At 36.5% G+C, this 26103-nt stretch overlaps 1 protein-coding gene across 1 annotated transcript in view; it reads left to right on the top strand.

Moving 5' to 3' along the window:
- Positions 1–26103, top strand: part of CCDC73 (coiled-coil domain containing 73) — a 133916-nt gene that overhangs the window by 27147 nt on the left and 80666 nt on the right. The window contains exons 2-5 of the mRNA XM_044680651.1: positions 5728–5799; positions 10021–10092; positions 11829–11864; positions 22046–22120. Of these exons, the coding sequence (XP_044536586.1) occupies positions 5728–5799; positions 10021–10092; positions 11829–11864; positions 22046–22120 (255 nt within the window). The remainder of the gene's footprint in view (positions 1–5727; positions 5800–10020; positions 10093–11828; positions 11865–22045; positions 22121–26103) is intronic.

Here is a 26103-nt window from a genome sequence, read left to right as displayed (position 1 = left end):
CTAAAACATTTGAACTGAGACATTATCAACCCTAATAGCTTTCTTCAAGTTCTAGTCCCATGAAACCAAATGCCACTGGACATTTCAAACTGGATGTTCTGGAAATTTCTCAAACTGAATTCATTATCTCCTCTCCCCAGTCCTTCTCTCATCCAAACTTCGCTACTTTTGTCAAAATGATTTTGTTGTCTTTCTGGTGTCTCAAATTCTTAATCCTGAGATTATGCTGGGCTCTTCACTCTTCCTTACCCCATATGTCCAGTCAGTTGCCAAATCCTGCTGTTTCTGCCTTCACATCATCTGTCACATCTGACCCCTCCTCTTTTCTCACACAGCTACCACTTCAGCATTTTGCTTACCTCTTACCTAGATTATTGCAGCAGCTTCCTGATTGTTTTCTCTGCCTCAAGTCTCTTTTACTCCAGCCTATCCTACATCCTGCTGCCAGTCATTTTCCTTAAGTGCAGATCTGTCCATGAGGCTCCTCTACTGAACCAACTCCAGTGGCTTCCTGTTGCCTCTGGAATAAAATATCGACTCCCCCCTAAGCATTCAAAGCCTTCCACAACCTGGGACCAACCTTCCTTTTTGGCCACATTGGACATTGTTCCCTCTCCCACATGCTGCAGAGCAGCCAAACTGGTCTTCTCTCCATGTCTCACTCCAGATACTCCATCTCCTCTCCTCGTAGGGTTGCACTGGTTATCCCAGATGCCTGGGATTCACTCCATTTTTACCTCTGCCTCAGAATGTCTCTCTTCCTTTAAGATGCAGTTCAGGCACCATCTTAGGCATGAAGTCTTTCCTGATCTTTCTCCTACCCCCAGCTACCTTCCTCTCTCTCTCCCTCCCTGTCTGTTTATCTAAATCTGTCTGTCTGTCTATCTAACTGCTTAGCAGCATTATGATCAGAGCACTGGGCCTGGAGACAGGAAGCCTTGAGTTCATTCTCTCTTTAGACATTTTTTAGGTGTGTGATCCTGGGCAGGGCACTTAACCCTGTTTGCCTCAGTTTCCTCTTCTGAAAATGAATGGAAAAGGAAATGGCAAATCATTCCAGTATATCAGCCAAAATATCCCAAATAGGGTCATGACGAGTCAGACACAACTGAAATGACTAAATGACCAATATATTCACATACATACATATAACTGTCTATGCAAGTAGTTATTAACTTTATGTTGTATATCAATACATATAGGTATATTGCATATTTCTGTTTCTATTTTACATCTATATATGCTATATATTTATATTTATGCTGTTGTCATTTGGTTGTTCCGAAGCATCTGACTCTTTATGACTTAGTGGATGTCCATGAGGTTTTCTTAGCAAAGATACTGGAATGGATTTCTATTTCCATCTCCAGTGAATTTCAGGAAATAGAGGTTGTGACTTATGCAGGCTCATATAGCTAGCAGGTGTCTGAGGCCAGCTTTAAACTTAGATATTCCTGATTCCAGACCTAGCAATTCATCCGCTGTACATCTGCATGCAAATATACGCTCTATATCATTCTCTACCATCCTAGTGATGTCATTCTTGCTCTTCCTTGTTCACAACCTGATTTCTCAATTCTGTATATTTCTGGCTGTCCTCTAGGCCTGGAACACTCTCCAACCTCATCTCCCTTCTCCTGGCTTCCTTCAAGTCTCAGCTAAAGAACTGCCTTTCCCTCTCCTCCTTAGGCTTAGTGACTTCCCTCTGGGATTACTTGCAATTTATCCCATATGTATGTTCTTTGAATATAGTTGTTTGCATGTTGCCTCACTCATCAGACCAGGAGCTTCTTGAGGGTAGGGATTATTTAAGTTTTTTTTCTTCCTATTTCCAGCTCTTAGTGCAGTATCTGGCACATAGTAGGACTTAATAAATGCTAGCTGACTGTGTACTTTTGCATTGACTTGCTGCCTTCCCTATTAGAGTATAAGCTGATATAAATAGGGATTGCTTCATTCTTTGTACTCATATCCATGCCTGGCACATATTTGTTCTTAATAAATATGTTTTGATTGATTAATTGGCTGACACAAAGTACACACTTAATAAATGTTTGATGAATGTCTGACTTGCCCCAAGTCACTAGATGCCAAGTAGTCAAACTTTGGATTCAAACCAATATATGGTATTTGACTTTCCAACCCTGTGCTTTTTCCTCCATACTAGGCTATGTCTCTCTCTCCCTCCCAACCTCCCCCTGCCCCAACTCTTAACTTTTGTCTTAAAATGGATACAGTATTATCAGTTCTAAGGCAGAAGACCAGTAAGGGCTAAGGCAATGGGAGTTAAGTGACTTGTCCAGGGTCACCCAGTCTATCACGATTCTTTAAACTTCATTTTCCCCTGCTTTTCCGTAGTGATTACCTAGTTTCTTATGTGCTTAGAATGTCAGATTTTTAGAAAACAATCAATAGTATTTGTTTACAATAATAACTAGCATTTACATAGCATTTTGAGGTTTGCAAAGTGCTTTTTACATGTGATCTTATTTGATCCTCGCAACAATCCTATGAGTTAGGTGCTATTTATTATTTCCATTTTTCAGATGAGGAAACTAAGGCTGAAAGAGGTTAAGTGACTTGCCCAGGATCCTACAGCTAGAAAGTATTTAAGGCAGGATTTGAACTCAGGTTGTCCAGACTAAGTCTGTCTTCTCTGTCCACTGTTTTACCTAGCTGCTTAATATATACAACATAATATTCTTTTAAAATTGCATAGCCTGTTGTACTTAGACATAGTAAAGTAATATACTTCAATGAATCTATGAACCTTTTTCTCCATTGTATGATTTTAAAGATGTGGACTATTGTAGAATATTGTTTTCAAAATCATATTTGTTCCCTTCTCATATTTTCATCAAAGAATTCTTCCATATGTATTCAGATTATTCTCATAAAGGTTTATAGGTATGAAAAACTAAGTGTATTGGTTGGTTTTTATTGATGCCTTTTTTACTTCACTTTTTTGATAATGATAACATGTGTGATTTTCTTCAGTAACTTGGTATTCTGTTCTCTTTCATTTATCTTGGTAAATGATCCCTCAGTGCTCTTAAAATTGTGCTTTGTTCTCACTGTATAATTGATTCAATCTAGCTACTTGTGTTTGTTTTGTTTAATGCCATTTCTACTTCTTCACACATCACTAAAGGTAATGTGATGTTCAAATCCAAAAGCTGTAGTTCCACTATCAATAACGGGAAATTATTATAAAAATCTGGGTAGATGTTTTTCAATTTTTTCCTGTTTGTTGACTTTCCAGGTTCATCTTTAAATGCTTCTGAGATGATCTGGCATAAATGAATCTGTACCAAAATCTTAGCAAATTTATTTTCTCTTCTAGCATTTCTTGTTATCTCTTAAGGCATAATAATATAATATTAATAATAATCATAATCTTTTACTATTCTCTTCCTTTAGACTATACCATAGAGTTTGTATTCTAAATTATTGTTGTTCTCAGATGTAATTTATGTCAGCTTAACAAAGACGTAAAGTATTTGATGAGTGAGACAGTTCCCAGGGTTAGAGATTGCTTTAACTATTTTCAACAACAATTTGAAGTTAAGGGGAAAAAGTTCTTTAACTGTTCATTCCTTTGGACAGGCACCCCAAGAAAGTTGAAAAACAGAAAGGTCCAAATACATGCCTTAATATTTGTATTAATACTCATTGTATTAATAAAGCAATGGAAAACAAGTGAGTGTCCATTATTTGAGGATGACTGAAGAAACAGTGTTTATGAATTTAATGGAACATTATTGAATACTTTCAAATGACAAGAAATGTAATGTGGCATATTGGATAAAGCAGTGGCTTTGAAGTTAATATGACCTAGATTCATGCTCTTCTTTTTACTCAAACAAAAATAACATTAAAAATAACTTAATTATCTTTGTGCCCCTATTCCTGTTTATTCTGGAGAGTCAGTCAATAGCATCTTTTGAGTTTACACCATGTTACATAGTAATTTTTAAAAATTGTTGTTCTATTTATATATAGAACTTTTTAGCTACAATTTGATTTGTATTACTTCTTTTATAGTTTGACTTTCCTCCCTCATTTGTTTTCAGGGGTAAAGAAATTTTATTCTAAAATTTGAATTAAAAAAAATTCATTTCCTCCTTTGTTATCAGAAGACAAAAGAAACTTTTTACAATCAGTTGATAAAGGGACTGTGAATTAGAAAAAAGAGATTGCTATCAGTTTTGACAATTAATTAGCTTCTCTGAAACTCATTTTTCTCCTCTACAAAATGGAAATACTTACCTTATCTACTCCACTGAATGGTTAGGAAGATTCTTTGTAAACCATGACATGCTATATAAACATGAGCTATTATCATTATATTTATTGTGTTTGTATGCTTTAAAAAAGCAATTTTATTGATCTTTAAAAAAAACATTTCCTACATTTCCCTCTGTATTCCTCTCCTCTAAAGTTATGCCTTATAACCAATCTTTTTTTAAAGAAAAAAGCAAAAAGGAATAAGAGAAAAAGTTCAATATTACTGATCAATATTTAAAAAATCTACAGTATTCCACATCTGTGAACTCCCTATGTCTGCAAAGGAATGGAGGGAGATGTCTTCTTTCATCTCTTTTTTTTTTTGGAACCAAACTTGTTCCATGTAATTTTGCAAAATTCATTTTCACTTATTTTGTGATTGTTATTCTTTCTGTGGATATTTTTGCATAAGTTCATATTAAGCCTTTCCATTCTTTTCTCATCATATTTGTCAGTTCTTATAGCACAGTAATACTCCATTACATTTATATAAAAGCAACTTAGGGATGCCCAGAGCTGATCACCAATTAAACCTGGGCCCAAGTCAACAAAATGGTATCTCCCAAAGGGGCCAGGAGATGGACACAATTGATTCAGCTCTCAGATCTCTGAGCTAGACCAGCAGAGAGCAGGGATGCCTAGAGCTAATCATAGAGTCAGGCCTGGGACCAAATTAACAGTTGAAGATCTCCCAGTCAGGCCAAGAGCTTGGATTCAGCACCAGAACTCTGAGTTTTGAGCTCTGAGCTATGTCTATAGCACACAGACTCCCAGAGCTGATCTAGGCCAATAGCTTTGGAATTAGGCATGGATTTAGATTTGAACAAATTTTCAGATCCCTTAGGACATGACCACTCAGAGTAGGTTGGGAAGACCTTTGCTCAGAAGAGCAGCATAGCGGGAGGCTTCCAGAATGACAGGGATGACAAGCTTTGCTCCAAAAGAGGTCTCAGCTGGACCAACAATGTTGGGTTGGCAGATTGCCAAAGGAATAACTAACCAAAAATAAAGAGTTTTTATGAGGTCAAATATGCCCAGGATGCAAGCTCAGAAGAGGAGGCTGACTCTAAAATTAAAATGTCTTAAGCAAAAGAATCAAAAGAAAAACAAAGATTTCCTACAAGATCAATTAGAATTCCTAGAAATAATGCAAGAGTTAAAAAATTAGTTTAAAATGGTTTTATAAATGAAACAAGTGATAGAGGAAGGATATGAAAAAGAAATGAGAGCCAAGGAGAATCAATGGTTTGGTACAAAAGGACAAAACCACAACTCCCCTAACAGTGACTAACATTCCAGTCTTTCCTTAGCTTTGCCAATTTTCTGGGAGGAGGTCAAACTGCAGAATTGTTTTGATTTGCATTTCTTGTATTCTCAGTGATCATTCAGGTGATTTTAGATTTTAATTAGTAGGTAACTTTTTTTAATCTTTAAAACTAGGAAGCAGAAATTCAGTATGAAGAGCAGATTCAGAAGATAATTGTAGAAAAACAAGAACTTCAGTGGCAAAAGGTAGGTATTTTTCTGTAAAATCTGAATTTTTAAACTTAATTTTAATATGAAATATGATACTGAGAATTCAGTGTTCTAAATTTGAAAATATATTAAGAAATATCATGCCATGAAAATAAAAATCTTAGAGCTAAATCTTCCCTAAATTCCCAAATTTTAACTGACAAAAGCATAAAAATACATTTTTACCCCAACCTTCCAAATATCACTTCTTTTAATATGCTTATAAAAATTAGCCCAACCCCTCAGTTTCAGGTTCTGGAAAAGATTCGGTTTTGCTATAAAGAAATAACGCTACAATATAGTACAGAGGAAAGAACAGTAGCTCTGAGTCCAATTCCTGTCTCTGATATTTAATCCCTGTGTGACTTTGGGTAAATCCCTTAACTTCTCAGAGCTTCAGTTTCCTCGAGTGTAAAATGAGGATTGGCTTCATCTAAATCTATGATCATATGTTTCTGTGAACTGAAGTAGAACTTTTAGTACCAGAACGATGCTTTCCTCAAGGCCATTTTGTGTTGGAATAGGAGTAGTTTTTTGTTCAAATCCTTCCTCTTCCAATTACTAGCTTGTTAACCATAGGTAGATCACTTTAGCCACTGAGTATTGTATATGTATAAAATGAATGATATTCGTCCTTCTTAACCTCACAAGATTATTTCAAGAAACAACATAATATCAAATCAGATATTTTGTATACTGTAACACTCTACGAATTTTGAATTTTGACATTATATAGATTTAATTACAATGAATTATTCCTTCAAGTCTCTCTAGACCCAAGGACTGTGCGTCTGCTGATTGAGAGAGCACTCTCACTCGTTTTTTATAGTCAAGATGTGATTTTTTTTAATCTAGAGAAATTATTTTATAACTTCTAATTAAATATTCATATTCTCTCAGCTTCAATGTATTTTCTCCTTTGATGCCCTGTGTAAACTTCTACTTTGCAGATACCCAGACAGTGTCATTTCAGGTGCTCCCTCCGTTTCCCCAATTAAGTTTGTGGACTGACCATATCATTTTCTTACTGATATTTATCTTTGTACTAAATGGATTTCTTGCTTGTTATGGCCAGACTTAATTTTGTACCTCTTTTCAACAGTCTAGTTTAAATTCAGTTCCCTCTACACAGGCACCAGAGTTCCTCCTTTCCTTCTCATCTCATATCACTTAGACATCTATCTTTACTATATACCCTTTCACCAGGGCCACTCATGAAGAGGTAGACATTCTTCTTGCCAAAGAAAACTCATCTATCTGCACCTTTAATCTCATCCTGTCTCTAGCAGATTGCCTCCTCTATACTCTCTACTCTCGATAATCTTTCATTTCTTCCTATCTATTGATTCCTTCCCTTTTGCTGAAAAATATGCTCAAGTCTCTCCCATCTTTAGCAAACATTCATGTTCCTACATTTCTGCATTCCTAATAGCCATTGTTCTATATCTTTCCTCTTCTTCCCCCAAACTCCATGTAAAACCTATTTATATTGGTATCTCCACTTATGCTCTTCTCACTCCATTTTAAATCCTCTTCAGTCTGACCTCTGACTTTCAACCAAAATTGCTCTCTCCAAAATTACCAGTGATTTCTTAACTGCTAAAGCTAATGATCTAGATTTTCATGACACTATTTTCTTGTTTCTCCTTCTACCTGTCTGACTATACCATCTCAGTTCTCCTTTGCTTGTTCTTTATCTAGATTACACCCCCAACCATATGGTCACCTAAAGCTCTGTCCCGGGCCTTGTTCTCTTCTCTTTCTATTTATTTCTCTTGATGATCTCCTCCATGAGTCCAGTTATTATTTCTATGCACGTCTTCATACCTAGCCTCTTTCCTGAGCTCCAGTCTTGCTTCACCAAAATCTTCTTTGATATCTTAAATGCAGCAGTTCCCAAACAGAATTGATTATTATTACTCAGAACCCTCTACTCTTCCCATCTTCCTTAGTACTATCTAGGACAACACCATCCTGCTCACCCAGACTCACAGCCTCAATATCCTCTAAACTTCTTCCTCACACTCACACCACATAGTCAATCTCTTGCTATGTCTTGTCTCTACTATCACAACGTCTTTCAGATGGGTCCTCTTCTCTCCTTGCTCACTCAGCCACCACTCAAATCAGATTCTCATCACTTTGTACTTTCAGATTGGTCTCCCTGCCTTAAATCTCTCTCCACTCATCTGACACAATAATTTTTCTAACATACAATTATGACTGTGTCACTCTCCACTCAATACATTCCAATAACTCTCTTTTACCTTTGGGATCAAATCTAAAACTCTCTCTTTGGGCTTTTAAATACTTTTATAGCCTTTTACAACCCTTACTACCTTTTGAGTATTCCATGCACTCTATGATCCAGTCCTCTAGCCTGCTTCCTAATCCTGACACATGACCCTCTATCTTTAGTTTCTTTGTTTTTGCACTGGTAATTCTCCATGGTTCATTTGTTATCTTTCCTTTCTTCTCTTTTCCAACTTCCCTGCCTTCAAAACTCAGTTTACATCCCATCTTCTTCAGGAGGCCATTCCTGACCCTCTCTTCGAATAATTGCTCAGGACCTCCCCTGAGGTTACCTTTTATTTACATTGTACTTTTTGTACCTACATTGATTTTTGTATATTGTCTCCCCCATTAGAATGTAAGCTGCTCAAAGGCAGACTGTATTTTTGCCTTTGAATCTTTGGCCAGCCAATAAGTTTGGCACATAGTAAACACTTAATAAATGCTTGTTGGTTGACTGACTAGTCTTGTAGGGACACGAGTTCCACACAACAGGTCAGACACAGCAGAGTGCAGGGAAAAGAGCACTGGATTTGGAGTAAGAATACTTTTGTTTAATGGACTGCTTGCTCAAGAGACTTAACATCTGTAGGCCTCCCTGCCTTTATCTGTAAAATGAAGGGGCTGGGTTTCACTTTCTTACAAAGCTGAATATATTCATTGGTTTTATATTAGGCCTTCATAGGACTTTGATCTCAAAAGAACTTTATAGATCATCCAGTCTATCCCATTCCCCATTTAATTTTTCCCCATTCTTTTTAAAAGTTAAATCTTATTTTTCCATGAATAAGCATTTATTTTATCCCTTCTTGTCCCCCAAATAAACTACAAAGAAAAATAAAACTCTTGTAACAAATGTTCATAATTGAGCAAAACAAATTCCCAGATTGACCTTTCCAAAAATGTCTTGTTGCATATTTAGTCCATTATGTCTGTCTTGTGTCGTAAGAAGTGACAAAAGGGGTGGTTTCAGATAAACCTAGGAAGAATTATATGAACATCATGATTCAGAGTGAAATAAACAGAATGAGGAAAAAAAATTATACTATAACAACAACATTGTAAAAACAAACAACTTTGAAAGACTTAAGAAGTCTGATCAACTCAGTGACTAACCATTATTCCAAAGAACCAGTAATAAAGAATGTCAATTACTTCCTTATTTTAGATAGTGGAAACTGGGGCCCAGAGAGGTCCATAGTGACTTTCTCAAGTCTGTGTGGTTAGTAAGTGACAGTCAGGTTTCAAACCAAAACTTTTTGACTCCAAAGCTCCTTGAAGTATACCACAGTAAATTGGTTGCTTTGTCTAAAAGCAGTACCTAGCAAATAACTTTTGAAAGAACCTGAAATTTTGTTGAAAAAACTAAGAAATCAAAGGTCAGATAATATATTTATTACTTTTGTATAATTAAGTAAGTGATATTCAAGTTGTATTTATTGGCTAGCCCAGCAAATTTATTGAAACATACAGAATTAACTTTTAAGTTCACTTGGTGAACCTAGTCTCAAAGTTACCTTCTGGGAATCCTAAAAATGTAGTGTACTTAAATAAGATTATTCTCGTGAGTGACTATTAATTAACAGATCGTTTCCTGAAGAAAGCTCTGGAGGGAGCTATGTCCAAATTTTCTAAATCAGAATAATGATATGTTTTGCGAGGGGGAAGAAAGTGATACCAGAAAGAATTTGTGTTGATTTCAGAGGAATCAATAAATCTGAAACCTGGTACAGTCACCAAGCATCTGTTAAGTAGTTACTTATATTCTAGATACTGTTAATCATAAAGTTAATTTTCTTTAAGAGAAGGAAATGATATAGTTGAATTGCTTAACTTTAAAAAGAAATTCCAAACATGATGAAACCTAAGAAATAAAATAATAATTCTGTTGAACTTTTCTTTTAAAATGTCTCAATTTAAAACCAGGAAAATCTTCAGCATCAAAAAGAAATATTAACAAAGCAACATAAAGAAGCTATGGCACTTTTCAAAAAGCAGGTAAATCAATAAAAATATTAAAAGGTTCTACTTTTGTAACATAATTTTTACCCCTTTAAGGAAGTCATTCACTAGCTAGTCTGCATCTTCCCTAAAGACAGAAGAGGAAATGAGTATAAATCTCAGTGTGAGGTTTTAGATAGCTGTATTAAGTTGAAACCGACAACGAGTTAGTTAGCAGAACAAATTATCCAGAGGTATTGTGGAATCATTTTTTAAAAATATGTAGGAGAAATAGTCTTCTGTCCTGAATGATTTAGGTAATTTGTTTGAAAACTTTTGCCTTTCACCCTAGGGGTTCTGGTAATCACTCTTCCCACATTGGCCCTGTGCAGACACACAAAATGGAAAACTGTAGCAGAATTTCCAGAGTGTTGAGAAGTTAGGGGTGGTTAATGAGGTGAGAGTGATGTTAAGGTTGAAGGAGGTGATTACTACAAAGTGGGCTCTCAATTGAACAGTTAGTTCATAGTTAGTAATAAGGAAGAACTGTCAGGGGGGATAGATACCTATTTATGAAAAGAGGTTTAAAGAACTGAATGACTAGAGCCTTTAGTTATTTGGAATTCCATAGTTCTAACCTCTGGAAGTTCTTACAACTTCCTTTCATCTCCTAATTATTTTTATGATGTTTCTACATAGGCTTAAGTCAGTATACCCTGGAGAAAGGAGTGTGCCTCTTGCAGGTTTTTTCCTAAGCTTATGTATTCTCTTCTTCTTCCTTTTGCCCTTCTCTCCATCTACAATAAAGATATTCCATCTTCATATATATCTATATATCCATATCATTTCCTCACATATATGCACATACACATGTGTGAAAAAGGGATACATATATGTATATATATAATGTGTATATCACAGGCAGACACATTAGCTGTATGTATATAATATTGTATTATGTATATGTGTATATATATACACATATATAAAATGCTGCATTTATTTTATAGATATTTTAAATATTTTATTGGAAAGAATATTGGGAATTGGCTAAGGATACTTGGAAGAACCTCTTATTTAAAAATGTCATCTAATGTCTACCAACTAGAGATTCATTTAGTTTTTTTACCAAGTTTCTTTTTTTAAACTGCCATTGCTTTTATGCCCTTGGGGTTAAACATATTAACTACCTCCTTTGTGTAAATTCCTTTATCCCTAGATCTTCCTTCCTTATTCCCCTGTTGAGTTCCACTTAATCAAGGGAATCAGAAGTGTTTTTGGAGATTGGGCCAAATTTGAGAGAATGGTAGACTTAGGGGTAGGATCTGGATGGGCTGCTATGGAGAGAGGCTTTGGGCTACCAGAAAGTAACTTAAAGACTCTGGGAACTGGATAGGAGAAAAGAGCTCTCTCTGTAAGAGAAGTCCCAGAGCCAAAGAATTCAGATCTGGGGTGGGGGGTGCACATGGGTGAAGTAGCCAAATCATACTGCAAGTTAGTGTCAGGGTTGGAACTTGGACCTGGGGTCTGGGGCCTGTGTCTTCTGGGACATTGATAGAAAAAGGTACATTAAAAATTATTTTTCAAGCTTTTTCCCCTTCATCTCTCTGGACTTTAATTTTCTCATTTATTAAATAAGATGGATAGACAAGAAGGTAACTAAAGGTCCTTTCAGCTAGAAAATTCTACAATTGTATGAATATAATATACATAATTTATTTTGTTGGCTAGAATATAATGTCTAATTGTTTTGTTGTTATTTTATGTTTTTGAAATTTTCTATGTTTATCAAGTTGCAAACAAGGATGTGTGCTGTGGAAGAAGAAAAGGTATTTATATGAATTCTTATTATTAATTTGTAATGTAATTGAGAGTTAACTATCGAATGTAGAAAAATCTAAAAATACTGTATATTTACTATTGGATATACTCTGTAATTATTAATTTATCTCCTTGTGGAGGTAAATCTCCATAAGATTTACCTTTCTTAATATGCTAGACTTACACAAACTAATTTTAAAGTTAGCCTTATGGAGAATACACCAGCTGGACGCAGGAGGACAGGGCCCAGAAGTGCTGGATAGGTAGAGGCTGCTCACCTGGGATTAATTTCCATTGCTATTGTATCCACAATGACTAATATACAAACTATTAAACAGTAGTTGATTGTAGTAGAGAACATTCATTTTAGACTTGTCAGAATGTAGAAACTTTGTGATTTTCAGCATAAAGACATTCTTTAATAAAATACTGTTGTCTTTGTGAGTGTAAAGCATTTGTTATATATTTTGTTATAAATGAGTGTTTATCAGTCCCCTCCACAAAGTCCTACTCCTCTGCCATATTGTTGGGTCAAGGTCACCCTGGGTTATCAAAGGCATTACCAGATGACGTCAATCCCTAGTAAGGTTGGAGTACAGTTCCAAGAACAGATTGAATCTACTGAGTATGCAGAGGCTTATTAACCACAGGATGGCAACTTTGTAATGGATTCTTTAGCCATAGCAACCCATAAAACAAAGAAAACATTTTAGAATGGCCTTTAGTGCCCTGTGACCCCCTCTGCTTCTGCAGTAATTGTGGCAGAACAGGGGGCATAGGTTGGGTGCCAGGAATCACAGTTTTTATGTCATCTATAATCTTAATTTAGTTACTGATACTCCGGATTTGAGAATCTTGTGTGACAGTGGCTTTAGGTGGTGAATATGAGAGGTATATTGGTCTATCCTTAGCTTCTGCTTTCTGCCACTTGCAAGAAGCAGGCAGTTATGAAATTGTAGTGTATGGCTTGGCCACCAGATGGTGCTTTGGCTGCCTTGGAATTGTCTGATCATCCCTCCTCACCCCTTAGGCTCTAGGGGATTCCCACTGAGACTGAATTGGTTTCTAGGCCCAGTAAAGGTCTATACTATGACCTAGAGTCTAGACTATGCCCCCAAATAGCTAAAAATAGAAAATCTCTCTTCTTCCTACTTTTTAAGCCCTCAACTTATAAACTGGATTTGTTATTCCTCTTCTTCTTCCTCTTCCCCAATAACTCCCCAAGCCATAGATTTGATAGTTTGCTCTTCATGGCCTCAGGATTTATGAACACCATCAGGAAGCATAGAAACCCAAGCAAGCCATAAAACTAAGGCTGCAAGTAGCAAGGTGCAGGATCTTTAATGCTTGAGGTTGCTTCTCTTTCCACCTCCTCTCTTCTTCTAGTTCCAGGTAGGAGGATTAAAGAAAAAGATTAGATACATTTTGGAACTCATGTTAGATTTCTTCAGAAAGCACTCAGTAAACAGAGGAAGAAGAGAATGATGTGGAGTTTTGCTTGATCTCCTTGATGGCTATGTTCCTGGCAGCTGCTAGTTTTGATTTATTCCAGGTTATACCTCATTGCTATGACTCTCTTCTTTGTTATTCTCCCTTACTGGAGTCTTGGACCTAACTCCCATGGGTGCCAAGGCTAATTTCAGTTCTCTTTCCATCTTCTGTGATTGTATCTGCCAAGGCAGTGCCACAATTCCTTCTAGTCACCAATGGGAACCGTGCCCCCCCCCCAATATGGAGTTTATATGTTGGATTTTCTCCTCTTTTTACCCTTATGGTCAAGAAAACTAATTGGAAATCTCTCCCAGGGCAAAGTAGTATAGAAATCTGATGATTCTAAAAAAAAAGTATGCCCATAAATTATTCCCTAGCTCAGTTAAAACTCTCGAATCCTTGAACCGGGTTACTTCTAGAAGATCTTGGAAAGCCACATTTCACTTGTCCAGAGACAAACAAGTGGACATACTACTGGAGGGAAAAATTGTTGAAATTTTGGTTAGAAATGAAACTAGAAGACAGAAGGAAGTTGAAGATAAGTGGAAGGATGACTCATAGATACTCCTTGGAGAGGCAGATAAAGGAGTTGCCTTTATTGTGTTTTCAAAGGCAACAAGAAACAGTTCCCGTGAACATTTTTTTTATAGCAGTGTTCGTGATAGTATCTGTAAAATAATTTTTAAGCTGGATGACTCATAAACATCTCAGATTCTGAAATGTGTCTGAAACCCAACTCAGTATCTCTTCTTCCAAACCCACTCTTCTTTTGTGCTTCCTTATTTCTTTTGAGGGCACCAGTAGCCTTCCAGTTGGTGCCATTCACAACCTCAGGGTCATCATCAGCTCCTTACTCTCACTCAGTCCATTTACCTAATCAGTTGTCAAACAGTTTACATTTCTACCCCTACAACATCCCTTCCATCTCACCTCTCCATTCAGTTTAGGCCCTTATTAGTTCTCACTCAACTATTTTGAACTAGTACTTCTAAACTAATAGAACTAATTAACCCTGCCTCAGATGAGCCTCTTCTCTCCAAATTATGCTTTCCTCCTTGGTCAAACCGATTTTCTTAAAACATTTATCTGACATCACTTCCTTTTGAATAAGTTAGGTGTCTCTCCATTATCACCAGGATTAAATGTGATCATCTCTGTTTGGCTTTTAAAGACCTTCACAACCCAACTCCAATCTACCTTTCTATCCTTATTGCATTTTGTTCTTTTTGACATACACTGTAGGCCTGTCAAAATGACCTTCTGTGTTCTATGTTCCTCCTATGCAGTGGGCTGTCTCCCACCTCCATGCCTTTGCCTTATCTGTTCCAAAGACTGTATTCTTTATCTCCATCTCTTAGAGTATCTAGCTTCCTTTAAGGTATGGATCAATCACCATCTTTCACATGGATCTTAATCCCCTAGCTGTTAGTGCCTTCCTCCTAAAATTACTCTATATCTGTTTTTAGATACATAAAACATATATATATATGTATATATATATATATACACACACATACACACACACATACACACACACACACACACACACACACACACACACACACACACACACATATATATACACAAGAACTTTCAAGTGGTACAGTGGATAGAGCGCTAGGCCTGGAGTTTGGAAGACTCACCTTCCTGAGTTAAAATCCAGTCCTAGAGGGGCAGCTGAGTGGCTCAGTGGATTGAGAGCCAGGCCTAGAGACTGGAGGTCCTAGGTTCAAGTCCAGCCTCGGACACTTCCAGCTGTGTGACCTTGGGCAAGTCACTTGACCCCTACTGCCCACCCTTACCACTCCTGGGCCAAGGACGGTCCCTAGCCCGGATGAAAAAAGGAGGAGGGTTGGGCGTGGGGCTAGCAACCCCACCCTGTAAAAACTACATCTGCTAAAGAAACTGCAACCTAAGGTAGGGGCAGCTGGGCTAGCTCAGTGGATTGAGAGCCAGGCCTAGAGACGAAAGGTCCTAGGTTCAAGTCCTGGCTCAGACACTTCCCAGCTGGGTCACCCTGAGCGACTGTGTGTCACTGGTTGTGGCCCTATGCTCCTAGAATGGAGTCCCAGGATAAAAAAAAAAATCCAGTCCTAGACACTTATTAGCTGTGTGACCCTGGGCAAGTCATTTAAGTCTGTTAACCTCAGTTTCCTCAGCTGTAAAGGAAATGGCAAACCACTCTTTCTTTGCCAAGGAAACCTCAAATGGGGACTATGAAGAGTTGAACATAACTAAAAATAACAACACACATACATGCATGCACATATATGTATGCATATTGTTATATGTCTATTTTTATCCATCTATCCATGCACACATACATGTTGTCTCCTTTGTTTAGAATGTATACTTCTTAAACGTAGGGATTGTTTCACATTTGTCTTTTCATCCCCAGTGCCTAGCATAGTGTTTAGTACAAAGTAGGCATTTAAATAAATGCTTATTGATTCCTTGCTGCTTGGTTTTTTAAAATCAGGTTTTATTTATTTCCCCCCAATTATATATAAAAACAGTTTTCAACATTTTTCAAAGAATATTGAGCCTCAAATTCTCTTCTTCTTTCCTTCTCCCTACCAACCCCTCCAGCTCTGTTGAAAGGGTAAGTAATCTTATATAGATTTTACATGAATAATCATATAAAACATTTTTTCCATGTTAATCCTTTTGTGGAAGGAAATTCAAATAGAAAAAATTAAGGAAGTGAAAAATTTGCTTTGATTTAGATTCAGACTCTATCAATTCTTTTTCTGTGGAAGCAGATGGCATTTTTTTTTACCAGAAATCCTTTGGGATAGTTTTGGATCATTATATTGCCAAGAATAGCTGTTATTCACAGTTGTTCATTGTACAGTATTCCTATCACTGTGTACAGCATTCTTCTGGTTCTGTTTATTTCACTGCTTCATTTCGTGTAAGTCTTTCCAGTTTTTTCAGAGCTTTTTCTTCTTGTCATTTCTTACAGCATAATAGTATCCCATTATAATCATATACTATAACTTACTCAGCCATTCCCCAGTTGATGGGTATCTCCTCACTTCCTAATTCTTCCCCCCATGAAAGATCTGCTTTAAATATTTTTCTACATATAGGTTCTTCCCCATTAAAAAACAAATCTCTTTGGAATTCAGAGCTAGCAATGGTATTGCTAGGTCAAAGAGTATGTATTGTTTTATATTCCTTTGGGCATTGGTCCAAATCGCTCTCCAGAATGATTGAATCAGTTCACAACTCCCCCCAGCAATACATTCATGCCTCCGCTTTCTCATATTCCCTCCAAGTTTTATCATTTTCCTTTTCTGTCATAATAACCAATCTGCTAAGTATGGAGTGGTAGCTCACAGTTGTTTTAATTTGCATTTCTCTTATTAATCGTGATTTTTGTATGACTATAAGGAACTTTAATTACTTTTTCTAAAAACTGCCTATTCATATCCTTTCACTTTTTATCAGTTGGGGAATGACTTGCATTCTTATACATTCAACTCATTTCTCTATGTTGAGAAATGAGGGCTCTATTAAGAAAGACTTGTAAAAAATTTTTTTACCATTATGAATTACTACATATTACTTTCCATCCTATTTATTCCTGTTTAGTTTCTGACTCCAATTTGCCCTCAGTCCCACTCCCCTTTTCTTATCCCCTTCCCCTCCTACTTTCCTGTAGCATAAGATAGTTTTCAATACCTAATTGATAGTGTATGTTCTTCCCTCATTGAGCCTATTCCAATGAGAATAAAGTTCACATGCTCTCCTCCCTTCCTCCCTCATCTTCCCCTCTACCGTAAAAGCTCTTTCATGTCTCTTTTATGGGTAGTAAGTTAGCCTATTCTATATTGCCCTTGCACCTCTTCCCAATGCATCTCTTTTTCTCATGCTTAATTTAATTTAATTTTTTATATCATTCCGTCATATTCAACTCACATCCTTGCCCTCTGTCTATGTATACTCCTTCTAACTGTCCTAATGATGACAGAATTTTTTGGAGTTACAAGAATCATCTCCCATGTAGGGATGTATACAGTTTAACCTTTTTGAATGTCTTTTGATTCTCTTTCCTGTTTACTTTTCTTTGATTTTCTTAAGTCTTGTATTTGAGAGTTAGATTTTCCATTCAGCTCTGGTCTTTTCATTAGGAATGTTTGAAAGTCCTCTGTTTCATTGGATACCCATTTTTTCCACTGAAGCATTATGCCTGGTTTTGCTCTCTGGAATATCTTATTTCAGGCTCTCTGATTCTTTAATGTAGAAGCTGCTAAGTCTTGTGTTATCCTGACTGTGCTTCCATGATATTTGAATTATTTTTTTTTGGTTGCTTACAGTTTTTTCTTTTTGACCTGGGAGTTCTTGAATTTGACTAAAATATTCCTTGGACTTATCTTTTCGGGATCTCTTTCAAGAGGTGATTGGTGGATTCTTTCAATTTCTATTTTTCCCCCAGTTCTAGAATATACAGGCTGTTTTCCTTGATAATTTCTTGAAAGATAATGTCTAAGTTCTTTTTTTAAAATCATGTTTTCCAGGTAGTTCAGTACTTTTTATATTATCTCTCCTGGATTTATTTTTCCAGGTCAGTTGTTTTTCCAATGAGATATTTCACAATTTCTTCTATTTTAAAATTCTTTTGACTTTGATTGTTTCTTGATATCTCATGAAGTCATTAGCTTCCACTTGCCCAATTCTACTTTTGAAGACATGGTTTTCTTAGCTTTTGTGCCTCCTTTTCCATTTGGCCAATTCTATTTTGTAAAGAGTTTTTTCCTCAGTGACTTTCTGTACCACTTTTTCCATAGGGCCAATTCAATCTTTCAAGAAGTTCTTCTCCTCAATGCATTTTTGTATATCTTTTCCCATTTGGCCAATTCTGATTTTTAAGAACTTCTTCTCTTCAATGGATTTTTGTGCCTCTTTTACCAAATTTCCTGTCCTATTTTTTAAGTAATGAATTTAGGTTTTTTTGTGTCTATTTTACCAAGCTGTTGACTCTTTTTTTTTCATGATTTTCCTGTATCACTCTCATTTCTTCTCCTAATTTTTCTTCTACCTCTCTTATTTGTTTTTAAAATCCTTTTTGAGTTCCTTTATTAATTCTTTTGGGGCTTGAGAGCAGTTGATATTTTTCTTGGAGGCTTTAGATGTAGCAGTGTTGATTGGTTGATTTATTGAAAATAAATTATGGCTTATCTTTCAACATCTTTTGATATGTAAGAGCTTGATGAAATTCTTCAAATTAGACTAAGATGTATTTTGATACTTAGTAACTTTAATGAAACTTTAAAGAAACTTTAATGTAACTTAGGCAAGGTCAGCAAAACATGTTAGAAAATAGATCCAGGGATAAGAAATGAAAGAGGCCAAAGTGGTATACACAAACTCTTAATACTTATGTACATAAGTGCTTACTTTGAGAAAACAAGTGATAGGCATTGGACATGATGAACACCAAGTAGCATCACAAAATAAATACAAATACATCTAATATAGTTAAATACAGTAAAGTTTGGGAGGGAGGCCATTAGCAATGGTAGAAGGGACAGGAAAGACTTCATGCCTAAGATGGTGCCTGAACTGCATCTTAAAGGAAGAGAGACATTCTGAGGCAGAGGTAAAAATGGAGTGAATCCCAGGCATCTGGGATAACCAGTGCAACCCTACGAGGAGAGGAGATGGAGTATCTGGAGTGAGGCATGGAGAGAAGGCCAGTTTGGCTGCTTTGCAGCATGTGGGAGAGGGAGCAATGTCCAATGTGGCCAAAAAGGAAGGTTGGTCCCAAGTTGTGGAAGGCTTTGAATGCTCAGTGGGGGAGAAACAGCAGGATTTGACAACTGACTGGGTATATGGGGGAGGTAAGGAAGAGTGAAGAGTGCAGGATAGTCTCAGGATTAAGAATTTGAGACACCAGAAAGACAACAAAATAATTTTGACAAAAAGTAGGTCTTTTGGATGAGGGGAAGACTATGTGCATGTGTGTGTGTATATGTATGTGTGTGTGTGTGTGTGTGTGTGTGTGTGAAGATAATGAGTTCATAGTTTAAAACTTTTAAACTTATTGAGTTCAAGCTATCTCCAGGACATCAAGTTTCCATGCCCCATGGGCATTTGGGAATCTTGGACAGACCTTTGGGAAAGAAAGAAGGGCTGTATGTATAGATAAGAAAGTCATCTGCATACAGATGATAGTTAAACTGATGGGAACTGAAGGGGTTAAAATGAGATTCCAGAGAGACAGATAGACAGGGGGAGGGGTTAAGGGAGGGAGTAACAGAGGGGCAGAGAAGGAGAGAGAGTGAGAAAGAGAGCAAGCAGAGGGAGAAGAAAAGGTGACCTTGGAAAGAACTTTGAGGAGCAGTAACAGAAAATATGTAAGGTGTGGACTATGAGACAGCTAAGAAGCCTGAAGAGCAGTCAGAAAATCAGGCAAAGAATAGTGCTTGAAAACTCAGAAAAGAATGAGTATTCAGGAGGTGAGCGTGGTTAAATAGGTTGAGAAATTTTAGGACTAAGAAATGGCCATTAGATTTGGCAGTTAAGAGATCATTGTAACTTTGAAAAGTTTTTCACTGAGTGATTATTTAAAAAACCAGACTGCAAAGTGTTGAGAAGTAAGAAGAGAGGAAGTTTTTCTATGGCTATGAAAGGGAAAAGTAATATAGAATGATAGTTTGGGAGGATTATAGAAGCTGGAAGGCTTTTTTTTTTTTTTTTAGGGATGAGGAGGGCTTGAAGGCAGTAGGAAAGGAACCAGTTGATAGGGAGAGGTTGAAGATTTGAGAAGAGGGGAGTGATTGATTATGCAATCTGCTAGAGAAGATAGGAAATGATACAATTAAGAGCTCTCTTCTCCACTTGTAAAACCCAGTGGAAATGTGTGTTGGCTACAGGGGAATGGGGTGGAGGGGAGAGAAAGAACATGAATCATAGAACCATGGAAAATTTAAAAAAAAATAGAGCTGTCTTCTCAGAGAGTGTAATTACCACTTATTATGAGAAGCTTTGCCCTTATTAATGGAAACCAAGATCTCATTAGCTTTCTTAACTGTTGTATCACACTGCTCATTCATACTGAGCTTGTAGTTTGCTAAAAGTTTCAGACAAACTGTCATTTAAACTTGTTTTTTCTATCTTATATTTTGAAGTTGATTTTTGAGCTCAAATATAAGACTCTAATCGATCCCTACTGAATTTTATAAATCCTGGGTTCAACCTAATGTTCTAATCTGTCAAGATCTTCTTGAATTCTGACTATCACCTAAGGGGTCAACTATTGGTCTCATCTATAAATTTGGTAAATTGTGCCATTTGTGCTTCTATCCAAGTAACTGGTAAAAATGTTAAATACCGAAGAGCCAAGTACAGTTCATTGTAGTGTTCTGTGCCAAGCTGATATTGAACCATTAATGAATTTTTTGAGTCCCACCATACAACCAGTTCTGATTTGATCTAATTGTATTATTAGTTGGTTTGCATTTGTTTCTCTTCTCCACAAGAATGGCAGGGGACATTTTGTCAAATACTTTGTTAAAATCTAGAGCAAATATGAGTGTTCCATTTAAGGTTTGACTTTCCTGCTGTACTTTCCCTATTGAAAGCTGCTGCTATCCCAGGGTGCAGCTCTTTGAAGTATAGGGTATTTTAAAAAATTCATTCATTGAAATTAACAGATTTCTTTTCTGCCTTGTACCAACATTTTGCCTATTCTGAGTCCCATGTACCAGGCCATTTAAGAAAATTCTACTTTACTTTAGAATTTTCTTATTTATCTTGCCTTGCCTTGCCAATTACCTTCTTTATTTCTGAATCTTTCACTTTTGATCTTTACTCTTTAATTCTGATTGATATTATTCTTTCTCCATCTTCTTTAAACTCTCCCAGAAGAAAGAAGTAAAATCTAGCTGGGTATATGAACTTGGAGATGTTTTTCAATTTTCATCAATCTCTGCTCCCCTCCCCCATTCTCCTCTCCAATTCAGTCTGGCCTTTACTAGTCCAAATCATCTACACAATTTCCTTCTTACTCATCTCAAATCCTGTCTTTTCTTGGTCTTTCACCCACAACTTTCTCCCACAAATTCCAGAAATATTATGACTCTGTGCCATGAAACATGACAGGTTCAGAAGAATTAAAAACATCTCATAGAAAGAACCACAGAAAGGTACATGATTAGTCTATCATGTCAAGAATGAAAGATAAGTAATAGAAGATATGGAATACTCTACTAGTGTCCTTCCAATATCAGTAGGAGGCAAGAAAGTCCTCTCAAAAGATAGATCTAGCACCCAGTATGGTGATTTATGGGAGGACACAAACAGCTGCACAGGATGAATAGACTGCAATTTGCTTTTTTGCAGGAAAATAGTCATATCAATGAGATCACAGGTCCATTTGGTTATTGGGTACTGGTAAAACTAGAACTACCTCTTCTTGTGTCTCTTTGCACAGTCATCATATTGACTCTTAGGCAGGTATATTTCAGTGATGAAATAGTTCATAGCTACACAAATTCTTTCAGTTTTCATAGCAACCCCCCCCCAAAACTTTAAAATATTTTAAAATCAAAAGAAATTAGAAGTACAAGTAGATGTTTATTTTATTTAATATAATGTGTTAAAGTAGGCCTTTGATCTTAGTCTTAAAGTTTTCCCTTTTTGTAGTGATGCTTATATTTGAACATAATTAAATACTATTTTTGATTTAAAGGGACAATATCAACTTGCTTCAGAAATAAAAGAAAAAGAAATAGAAGGCCTGAAGGAAACATTAAAAGAATTACAGGTGAGTTAATTGATAATTTCAGTCTCTTTCCCTTATCTTTCCCTATCATCCACTTCTCCTTTGATGGCACTTCCGCTATGGCAGGGAAGCTCTGGGGGGAGTTTAACCTTCATGTTGTCCCATTCTATTGCCATACTGGGGAATTCACTTTTCACTATCTTCACTCTCTGCCCCACGTGACTTCTTTTTTTTTTAAACCTTACCTTCCGTCTTGGAATCAATACTGTGTATTGGCTCCAAGGCAGAAGAGTGGTAAGGGCTAGGCAATGGGGATTAAGTGACTTGCCCAGGGTCACACAGCTAGGAAGTGTCTGAAGCCAGATTTGAACCTAGGACCTCCCGTCTTTTCTCTAGGCCTGACTTTCAATCCACTGAGCCACCCAGCTGCCCCCACCCCAAGTGACTTCTTGGCCTCAGATGTATGCTATTTCCCTTTTCTTCAGACCTGTTGGACTTCCCCAGCTCCCACATTGTTATTCTATTCTTGTTCTCTCTATTCCTGATTTCTCAAGCTTACAATTTCTGTATCACAATGTACTGCCATGATGCCCTCTCCATCAGAGAAAGCATTCTACTTTCCTTGGTGCATGGGGGGTGGGATGCAGAATTGAATTCTTTTGTTAGACCTGGCAAATGGTGGTGGTAGGTAGGGGAGGGCATGTTGAGTGAACCCATTAAAGATGAACCTTCTCGACCATTAGCTCATCAGACTGCTTCTTCATTAGGGACTTTGGTGTCTTAGACTATGGAGAAAACTGAAATTTATCACTTCCATAAAATCCCTATTTTGTAGAAGTTTAAGTTATTTTGAGACTCAAAAAGAATGTTAGACCTCTATCTTATTGGTCACAAGATCCAGAAGTCTGAAGTGCCTTTATATTTCTTAAATATTTCCTCAGTATTGAATACAGCAAAACCTCAAGGACCCTACATTTTAGTGGGGTAGAGAACATGTCAATAATAGAAGGAAATCTTAGAGCAGAAGATAATAGCAGTTGGGGGTAGGGAATGGGACAGAGACTAGAGAAGGCTTCTTGAAGAAGATGAGATTGGACTCAAAATTTTTTTTAGATTTTATTTAATTGATTAAGAAAATTTTTCCATGGTTCCATGATTCATGTTCTTTCCTTCCCCTCCTCCCACCCCCCTCCCATAGTCAATGTGTAATTCCACTGGGTTTTACATGTGTCATTGATTAAGACCTATTTCCATATTATTGATATTTGTACTAGGGTGATTGTTTAGAGTCTACATCCCCAAGTCATATTCCCATTGACCCATGTGATCAAGCAGTTGTTTTTCTTCTGTGTTTCTATTCCCACAGTTCTCTCTCTGAATGTGGATAGTGTTCTTTCTCATAAGTCCCTCAGGATTGTCCTGGATCATTGCGTTGCTGCTAGTACAGAAGTCCATTACATTCAATTGTGCCTCAGTGTATAAGTCTCTGTGTACAATGTTCTCCTGGTTCTGCTCCTTTCACTCTGTATCAATTCCTGGAGGTTTTTCCAGTTGACATGGAATTCCTCCAGTTCATTATTCCTTTTAGCACAAAAGTATTCCATTACCAACAGATACCACAATTTGTTTATCCATTCCCCAATCAAAGGGCATTTTCTAATTTTTTGCCACCACAAAGAACTCAGCTACAAATATTTTTCCTTATCATCTCTTTGGGGCAGTGGTATGGCTGGATCAAAGGGCAGGCAGTCTTTTAAAGCCCTTTGGACATTAGACTCAAATTTTGAAGGAGACAAGGGAAACTAAGAGAAAAGGAGGCAACCCAGTCATAGGAGGATGTGAGACAGGCCAGTGGAGTTGGATCATAGAATGCTCAGAGGGGAGGAGAGTTTAAGAAGATTAGATTCACTTAAGTACTTTGCCTCAATGTGTCCATCCCTTTTTTTTTTAAAGAGACAACTTTATTGCTATCTTTTTTCTGTTAATTCTTCTTGGAAGAACAGCTTTGTTGTAGTACAAGCCTAGCATCCCTATTATGGGGAGGCTAAAAATGGTAGATTGCTTGAGATCAGGAGTTCTGAGCTGTAGGGGGTTAATCTAACTCAAGTGTCTTACACTAAGTCTATCACCAACATGGTAAGTCTGGGAGAAGGGATGCACTGGGCTCTTAAAAAAAAGGTGAACTCACCTAGGTCAGAAATGGAGTAGGCCAAATTTCCCAGGTTTATCATGGGTTCTGTGAAAGAAAAGAAAGAAGAGGAAGAAAAAGAAGGAGAAGGACATAGAGACGAAGATGACTTTGTGAATTTTCTACAAATTAGTTACTACCATATCAGGATTCCAAATTTAATATTGTATCATTTCTAAAGGATCAGAGTCTTTTACAGGTTAAAATGACCATCTTAATTTCTTTCATCTTCAGTTATGCTTTATTTTACTATTGTATTCATGTGTGGAGAAATCGCCATGGTATAAGTATGCAATAACTGATTGCTATGTTTTGTTATATTGGATATATTAAAAATGTTTGAAAGAAGTTTGGGGAAAAACAAAGACTTTTAGCAGAGACAGCTTTTTAAAATATTAAAATATCATAGCTTTCCCTTCATTCTCTCCCAACCCCAAAAAGATGCTAGAAATTAGCTTTAGTAAAAAGACTTGGGACAATATTTGTAAATAAAGCAATAAACCAAAGAAGTATTAAAAGTAGATAGATCAGTAAGGGGGCAATGGAATAAAAAAGGTAGATATAAGAAAGGTGAAAATACTACCTTTTTCAGGAAAGGATAATAATAATAATATTTACATATTTACATAACATTATTTTTCAAATATTTTTCAAAATTCAAAATATTTCAAATATTTTTTAAATCACACATGATGGCTCATGATCTTCATAACAATGCCGTGAGGCAATAGTACAAATATATTTCTGCATTTTATGAGTAGAGATTTGAGACTCAAAGAAGTTAATCTGATTTTCCCTTGATCACCTAACTAATAATCAGTGGAGCCAAGTTTATAGGATGAATATTAAAATATAGGATGAAAATTAAAAGTTTATAGGATGAATAATTCCCAATAAATAAATGGTCAAAGGATATGAACAGTTTTCAAAAGTTGAGTCATGAAATATCATATCACATGAAAGAATACTCCTAATTACTAATAAGAGAAATGCACATAAAAAGCCTCGTGAGGTTTCACCTCAAACTCTGCAAATTGGCAGAGGTCACAAAAAGTGGCAGTAGTCAATGTCGGAAGGGTTGTAGAATCTTAGGCCCACTAATATATTGTTGGTATAGCTGTGAAATGGTACAACCATTTTGGAAAGCAATTTGGAACTATGCAAATAAAGTGACCAAAATGTCCATACCCTTTCCATTACTGGCCCAAGGAAACTGTTGATAAGAGCAAAGTCCCCATAGATACCAAAACATTTATATCAGCACTTTTTGTGATGGCAAAGAATTAGAAACTAAGTAGATGCCCATTAGTTGGGGAATGGATAAACAAATTAAGTATATGAACATAATGGAATATTACTATCCTATAAAAATGATGCATGTGATAAAGTCAGAGAAACATGGAAAGACCTACATGAATAGAAGCAGAGGGAAGTCAGCAAAGCCATGAAAACAACAGACCCATTGACTACAACAATGTAAATGGAAAGAAAAATGATATACACAAAAACCCAAAAGTGAATGTAAGAAAAGAATAAAGGTCAAGCATGGTTCAAATGAAGAGATAAGTGAGGATTCTCTTAACATCCACTTTCTAGGAGAGGATGCTTTTCTGTGGGAGGGCTACAGGTATAGCATATGGCACGTTTTCAGATTTTTTCAGTGAATTATCAGTTTTGCTGATTTTTTCTCTTTATTTTCTTCTCTCTCTCTTTTTTGTCTTTAAAAATATACTTTTATTATTATATAGAATAGTTCTATGGAATGTGGAGAAGAAGGTATATTGGGGAAAAGCATGATGATGTAAAAAAACAAAATCCATTAATACAAACTTATTTT

This window comes from Gracilinanus agilis, chromosome 6, assembly GCF_016433145.1.
Source record: "Gracilinanus agilis isolate LMUSP501 chromosome 6, AgileGrace, whole genome shotgun sequence".
Taxonomy (NCBI): domain Eukaryota; kingdom Metazoa; phylum Chordata; class Mammalia; order Didelphimorphia; family Didelphidae; genus Gracilinanus; species Gracilinanus agilis.
Note: the sequence above shows the minus strand (reverse complement) of the source record. Positions and strands in the feature narration are given on the sequence as shown.